The sequence below is a fragment of the Macadamia integrifolia genome, chromosome 6, assembly GCF_013358625.1.
Source record: "Macadamia integrifolia cultivar HAES 741 chromosome 6, SCU_Mint_v3, whole genome shotgun sequence".
NCBI lineage: Eukaryota > Viridiplantae > Streptophyta > Magnoliopsida > Proteales > Proteaceae > Macadamia > Macadamia integrifolia.
The window spans coordinates 34,960,287-34,967,304 of record NC_056562.1 but is presented as its reverse complement, the minus strand read 5'-3'; the positions used below and the strand labels follow the sequence as shown (position 1 = coordinate 34,967,304).

The 7,018-nt window shown below is 37.5% G+C and overlaps 2 protein-coding genes across 2 annotated transcripts in view; both read left to right on the top strand.

Annotated features, from left to right (window-relative positions):
• Window positions 1-2,475, top strand: part of LOC122080979 (poly [ADP-ribose] polymerase tankyrase) — a 5,119-nt gene extending 2,644 nt beyond the window's left edge. The window contains exons 2-6 of the mRNA XM_042647882.1: window positions 1,299-1,390; window positions 1,492-1,570; window positions 1,725-1,819; window positions 1,907-2,002; window positions 2,080-2,475. Coding sequence (XP_042503816.1) covers window positions 1,299-1,390; window positions 1,492-1,570; window positions 1,725-1,819; window positions 1,907-2,002; window positions 2,080-2,160 — 443 coding nt within the window. The 3' untranslated portion in view covers window positions 2,161-2,475. The remainder of the gene's footprint in view (window positions 1-1,298; window positions 1,391-1,491; window positions 1,571-1,724; window positions 1,820-1,906; window positions 2,003-2,079) is intronic.
• A 1,547-nt stretch (window positions 2,476-4,022) lies between these two features.
• On the top strand, window positions 4,023-6,944 carry LOC122080683 (ras-related protein RABE1c-like). Its single transcript, XM_042647499.1, has 8 exons — window positions 4,023-4,283; window positions 4,987-5,059; window positions 5,141-5,241; window positions 5,741-5,806; window positions 6,004-6,101; window positions 6,184-6,246; window positions 6,321-6,413; window positions 6,505-6,944. Exons 1-8 carry the CDS (start codon window positions 4,211-4,213, stop codon window positions 6,586-6,588), a joined length of 651 nt encoding a protein of 216 aa, XP_042503433.1. The 5' UTR covers window positions 4,023-4,210; the 3' UTR covers window positions 6,589-6,944.
• The last annotated feature ends 74 nt before the right edge of the window (window positions 6,945-7,018 follow it).

Sequence of the window (7,018 nt, the reverse complement as noted above, 5' to 3'; positions counted from 1 at the left end):
CCCCCCCCCCCCAAACACACACACACAACAGTTCTTACAATATTTGCTACACCCTTTAGACATGTCTTCAATATTTACTCAAAACACTTCTCTTCTCTAACAGTTGCCAAAAAAAGTGGGAGGTGCTTCGTCCTTTAGTTTCTTGCTTGATGAGGTTTAAATTTTATTGTAAAAATATTCATTTGTACATTCAGGGCCTCCCTTGAACTAGGAATTACTTTTCTTTGGCACTCCCACTGTTGCTCTGCACTTGCGTCATAAGGCACGGTTTGGGTTGTTCCTAGGATATGATACAATGTTCCCAGTGTTATGGTGATGGTGATTCTGTTATTGGAAACACCGGGAATGTTTGCTGAGAACAAGCTCAATTTGTGCTTTAGCATCTGTGGCATCTAAGTCGAGGTTGGATTGTTTAGCATGCAAAGTTGCAAGCAACTGAATGTAATGCCTTCCAAATGCTAGCACTCTTTGTCCGTTCGACAATCACCTTTCAACCTTGATGATGCTGCCATTACATTATTTGTGTATTGATGTTCACTGGGAGACAAAACTCTTCAATTACTTGTAGCCATTTATAGAAAGCACAGCTTCTCTAATCTAGGTCTGTGTATGTCCTATTGTTGTTGGTTACTGAGTCTAGGATGAGGACAAAACTTATGGCCACTCTTGATGTGTGTGTGCGTGTGGATAAATTGGAAACCATTTTGATCGCTTGGTTTTCTTCTTGGAGAGGATTATAATGCAGACTTTCTTACCAAATTAGTGAGGATTTCTTGCTGGTGTCCCCTTTGAACACCTGTTTCCCTTGGACGCCTACATCAGCCAATGCTTTGCCATAATTTATCCAAGTAAGGAATAAGGAGTGCTATGTATTCTGTGTACATTTGGGAATTACCCAACCTTTTAGTCTTTTAGATGTTTGTATTGCTCCTCTTCTTATTCTGGTCCTTCTTATTGTGCTGTCTTCCTTCTAAATCCATTGTCTTATGCCTTTTCTTTTCCCCAAGAGAGGGAAAAAATAAAATAAAATGAAGCACTGAAAAAGAAAGTACATGTAGGTTGTAATGTTCCCTAAAAAAAATTATGGAATTACTGTGATGCTGGAGAGATCAATAGTGATCCAACAGTAAAGTATACCATATTTGTATTTGTGTGCCAAACTGTTTCATGAAATTTGTTCTCCATTTACTTCACTATATTAAGAGAGTACAAAATTCTAAAACATTTTGCACTATTCTTTGAATTAGTTAATGCTGTTATTTTATTATCAGTATTTGGTTTCTTGAAATAAATTACAGATAATTTGAGTGGCAGCATTGATGAACCAGTGGAAGATGGAGATACAGCTCTCCATTTGGCCTGTCTTTATGGTTATCTGCCTTGTGTCCAGGTTTCCAACTAATTTGCAAGTCTCTCTTTATTTATTTTATTTTTTTTCTTTTTCTTTTTTGGTTGACTAAGAATGACCAAGGACCATATACTTCTTTTTAGTTACTGTTAGAAAGAGGAGCTAGCATGGAAACCAAGGATGAGGATGGAGCAATTCCTCTTCATGATGCGTGTGCTGGGGGTACTGATGTTAGAATTACATTTTTTCTGAAGCCCCCCCTTTAGGGGGTTGGGATGGTGGTGGGGAGGCCGTTGGGACTACTTAACTGCCTCTCCCACTCCAAAACTCCCCTTATGGATTTGTTAATGTGATCTTTAATAATGGTTGTTTACAGGATATATGGAAATTGTACGACTTTTAATCAACGGTGCTAACGACACAGACTGTGTGAAGCGAATGCTAGATACAGTTGATGTAGAGGGTGATACTGTGAGTGGCCCCTGGACCTGAGACAACTGTTTTCTAAATACTCTTAGTTATTTTTCATCATAATTTCTTACTTAGATGTAAATATAGCCTCTTCATCATGCCGCAAGAGGTGAACATGTGGATGTTATTCAACTATTGCTGGATTCTGGGGCTTCCCCTACAAAAGCAAACATCTATGGGAAGGTTAGTGTAGAAATTTCTTTAATCTGTTGTTCCTTATCCTATTCTATGCTGAATTTTCTAATTTAGAATCTTGACAGATCCCGAGTGAGCTCCCTGATCCGGAGACTCAAGCGAGGAGAATTTTAGAGGCTGCTGCAAATGCTGTCACATGTAGGTAGACTTTGATTTGTACCAAAAAGATCCGATCAGGTGGTTAGAGGCTAGAGCTTTTCATCGTGGTCGGTTTTCAAAGGAAGCACTTGAAATGTGTTATAGATACCTTCAACCTAACAGGTTGATAAGCTTTGGCTCGGGGAAAGAACCACTCAGTTTCATGATGAATTCAGCCAGTTTTCTTTTTCTTGTTTTTGTGGGGAAGCTAAAATATGGCTATTTTCTTCATGGATGGTTCAATACTTCCAAGTTGAACGAATTTTTTAAGTAGAATATCTGAAGATTCTGAGCTTATTTATATGAATGACTTATTTCGAATCTCCTTGTGATTTGATTCTTTAAGAATGAGGGGCAAAGGGGTTGATCAAGAAAGATTTCTTGTTATTTCTATAAAATTGTGATTGAATCTGCTTATTGATGTGAGCTCGACTTGTCCGGTGAAATGAGTGACTACAATGACAGGATATGACTTCGTTTACATATGTTTATCTTATGACCATGCGGTGATGCGGAATTATATATGGATCAAGATGGCAAGTAATGTATTCATTGCTGGGTCTTTAGAGGGTCAAAAGATATGCAATTTTATAGACCTCTTGGTGAGCATAGGATTTTTGCACACCACAGCTCACCAGTTGCACTGAATAGTTGTTATAATGTGTGTAATCTTACTCCCCATTTAATAGAGGTTGTTTCTTGATTCAAAACCACGGTCACTAGATTGTAATGGAGTAACTTTTGCAAGTTATCGTTGTGCTGTTGTCTGTCCTCTTGCATGATGGCAATAACATGATATAAGGATAATTTTAACTAAAATATACTTTTTTAAATATTGAAAAAATATTAATTGGGTAATTTTTTCTTTGTTGGGCGTAAATATAGTTTTATGGGACATGTATATCAGAACTAACTATTCTCTTTTTTTTTTTTTTTTTTTTTCCTTTTGCAATGATATTTTAAGATAATATATCATAAAAATCTAAAGGAATCCCCATAACAAGGTTTTCCCTTTTTTTTTAATTAAAAAATATTTTAACCTTCTTGATTAGGGGGGCTTGTATGGTCAATTGGTCATGGTTTTGTTATGTGGGTTACTTAACAATAGGTTATCGAATAACGATATATCAAATTGGAGAGTCAATCAGTCCACCATGTGGTTTTCTTCTTTATTTATTTATTTATTTATTTCTCCTTTAATTTTTTCCAATGGTTCAATTTTGTCACACTCTCCAATTTCTTGAATTTTTTTTTTTTTCAGTTCCTTTAAATCTTTGGATCACTCTTGGAGTTCATACATAAAGATTCAAAGTCATATGGCAAGATTGAGTTTCTCACACCCTCCAGAGGGATTCGGATGGACAGGAGAGGGTACTGCACATAGAGGTGAGGGTTTTATTGATTTCTCCAACTAAGATGGTGGATTTTTCTTAAATGGTGGAGGAAAACTTTCTCTAATGTCACATTAAAAAACTTATGCGGTGATGGAAAACTTTTGAGGGTTGGGACTTATTTTAGCTGATTCTTGATGAGTCCGAAAGAAAATGAAGATATACATGCTTAACCCATGCTTCCTCATGTTAGGATAGGCAATATGTCCATAAGGCCTTCCCTAGCGTTCAAGAGATAACCCATGCTTCCTCATGTTAAGATTGGCAATACGTCCATCAGGGCTTCCCTAACGTTCAGGAGAATTTGTTCATCACAAGAATTTTAAATTTGGAATCTAAGACCATATCGGTCCTTACGAATTTAAATTTGGAATGAGTCACGGCCGATTCGACCCATCCGATTGGGTGCATTTTAGGGGAGGGGAAAGGATTATTCTCAAAGTCTCAACTCAACTGTTCGTTTAGAATTAATTCTTCGGTGACCAAATTAAGAAAAGGTTTAATTCTCAAGATAACTTTATTTATTTATTTATTTTTAAATGCTAGTTGCTCTCTCGATGGAAAAAGTGAGGCACTGAGGCGCCATTTGCAGTTGGATCCGAAAGAGGCGAAGAGGGAAACTGAGAAGTATATCCCAAAAAGATCCCGGAGAGTAGAAGTGGGAGCAATGGCTGCTCCTCCGGCACGAGCTCGCGCCGATTACGATTACCTCATTAAGCTTCTGCTAATCGGCGACAGCGGTGAGTTCATCTATCTTCTGTTCTCTCTATTATTGCCTTCCATGGGTTATTATTAGGGTTCTCTCTCACTTCTTCGAATCGAATGACTATTCATCCTTCCTCCATCGTTTGATTTTAATGGTTCTTTTTGGCTGTCGCGGATCTAAATGACCTGGGATTCTGATCTTACCATTTGAGGAGAGAGAGTTAAGATTCAGATAAATGGTGCCCTCTACCATGTTTTTAACCACCCTTTGGGAAGTCCATAACTCAGGAGTTGCCTTAAGATTCTTGGATAAGTATTGCCATATTTATTTATCGTTGTTAATAATAATAATAATATAGTAAAAACATGTATATGCATAATGCATCTGTGATTTTCTGGAGTCTTTCTGGGTGAGAGAGCAAGCCTTACCCCCTGCTTCACAGGTGAGGCTGTTTTCAATTCTCTTAAGACGAATTAAATTACTAGATAGAAACTTCATTCTGATTGATTTTTTTTTTTCTTTTTTCACTTACCATTACCATGAATTAATAATTTCATCTTGGTTTTGCTAATATTTGTAATATCGTTTCTTCAATTGAATCACCACTTGTGTTCCTCTTCTTTGGATATCATTGCTTATATTATTGAAGATAAGAAGATAGCAGCATTATAGTGAACATTCTTGCCTTATGTGCTATTCTCTTCTCCAATTGACTAACAATTTTTTCACCTTTGCAGGGGTCGGAAAGAGTTGCTTATTATTGCGTTTCTCAGATGATTCCTTCACTACTAGTTTTATTACTACCATAGGGTGTGTTATCAAAACCTTGAATTGGGTTTCTGTTTGTACTCATAATGTCATATGTGGATGAAATTTGGATGCCTCTTTCAGGATTGACTTCAAGATTAGGACCATAGAGCTTGACGGGAAGCGCATTAAACTGCAAATTTGGGATACAGCTGGTCAAGAGCGTTTCCGTACAATAACAACAGGTAGCTAGTTCAATTAAACCAGATTTTTCTTGGAGTCTGGAAATTTGTGGCATTTAAGTAGGTTTTTAACTAGAATGACACCTTCTATTAGTTTAATGAAGTAACAATTGTGTATGTAGAGCAATAAGGTGGCAAGTTTGCACCATTATTTGGTACTATGTATCATGATAATCTAGCTTAAAGCGTGAAGAGTGGTGATTACTTCATTTGTCACAGAAACACTATAGAGAGATTTGAGGAGCACATGGTTTAGCCTGCTATGAGTGATGTGCCAAAAGAGCTAGAAGTAAATATGTCACACAAGCGGAGTGTGAACCACTATCCCGTATCCCCCCTCATAGACTAAAAGTTAGCAAGAGTATCACCTAATATATGCTTACCTTCATATTTTAGGTATCCTTGGAAAATAATGCCAAAAACACAACCCACTCTCTCTCTCTTTTAATTTTTTCTTTCTACCATTTGACAATTTACATTTGATTTATCACTTCTTCTGTAGCTTATTACAGGGGAGCCATGGGTATATTGCTGGTCTATGATGTCACAGATGAGTCCTCTTTCAACAGTATCCACATCTTGTTTTTCTTGATTGTTTCTCTTTTTCTTCTAGTGTTTCCATTTGCTGAAACCCTATGGATGGGATTCTTCAAACAAATGTATGTTATAAAGAAAAGAAGGAAAAGAAAGTTGGGGATGGGGAAAGAAAAAGCAAGCCTAGTTGTCTTTTTGTATTTGTGTTCCTTGATAAAGAGACTTCTGTAGACATCAAGAACTGGATTCGGAACATCGAACAGCATGCATCTGATAATGTTAACAAGATTTTGGTTGGCAACAAAGCTGATATGGATGAGACCAAGAGGGTAATACATCAGCTAGCTTCAAAAGTCAAATATTCTTCATTTTCAAGGTGTGGTGATGACTTAATATTGGCTTTTATGGTAGGCTGTGCCGACGTCGCGAGGCCAGGCACTAGCCGATGAGTATGGTATCAAGTTCTTTGAAACGGTAAGTGCATGTTACATGTTGGCCCCTTACAGGATTATAGTAGGGTGACCTTCTCTTTGACCCGATCTGTGCAGAGTGCAAAAACAAACCTCAATGTGGAGCAGGTTTTCTTTTCTATTGCAAGAGACATAAAGCAAAGACTTGCTGAAAGTGACTCAAAAGTGGAGGTAAATATTTTCTTTCTCGAACATTAGAATCAGAATTCCTGATTGAGATGTCAAATAAAGCTTCTGTTTTGAGCTTTCCTATTTTGTGCAGCCACAGACCATCAAAATCAGTAAAACAGACCCAGCGAAAAGTTCTGGTACAGCTCCAGAGAAATCTGCTTGCTGTGGTTCCTGAGGTGTTACAAAGATTTATGGTTGCTCTTGATTTCACATACTCATGTAGTATGGTTCTATAACACTGGGAAGTTGTTCCTGGTAGAAGGATTTCCAGGGGCTTTTTTCCCCTTGTTTGTCAAACTTATGGGTGTTGTACTTTCTTCCTTCCTCCCAAGTTATAGTTTCTTATTTCCGCCCCCTTTTCCTCAAATTTGTTGAGAGATTCTCCTGAATGCTTTCTTAGCTTTGGGCCACAAGTGCTGTGGTCACTTATCTAACAATCTTATTTCGGTGGTTTCAGTTTTTGTTTCTCTCTTGTAGATGGATGCTCATCAATGTTTGTGTTGGTATATATAACAATAACCTATTTGTTTAGTTTTTATTGATCTCACCAAAGCTGACCTCAGCCCTCTGGTTGAAGATGGCTGGCTTGTACCTGCTTGTTCTTC

What these genes read in the sequence shown, in the direction of transcription:
- LOC122080683 (XM_042647499.1), top strand. Translation starts at nt 4,211, where the DNA reads ATGGCTGCTCCTCCGGCACGAGCTCGCGCCGATTACGATTACCTCATT. An exon ending in TCTGCTAATCGGCGACAGCG is followed by an intron (nt 4,284 to 4,986) that starts GTGAGTTCATCT and finishes TCACCTTTGCAG; the next exon opens with GGGTCGGAAAGAGTTGCTTA. An exon ending in TTTCCGTACAATAACAACAG is followed by an intron (nt 5,242 to 5,740) that starts GTAGCTAGTTCA and finishes CTTCTTCTGTAG; the next exon opens with CTTATTACAGGGGAGCCATG.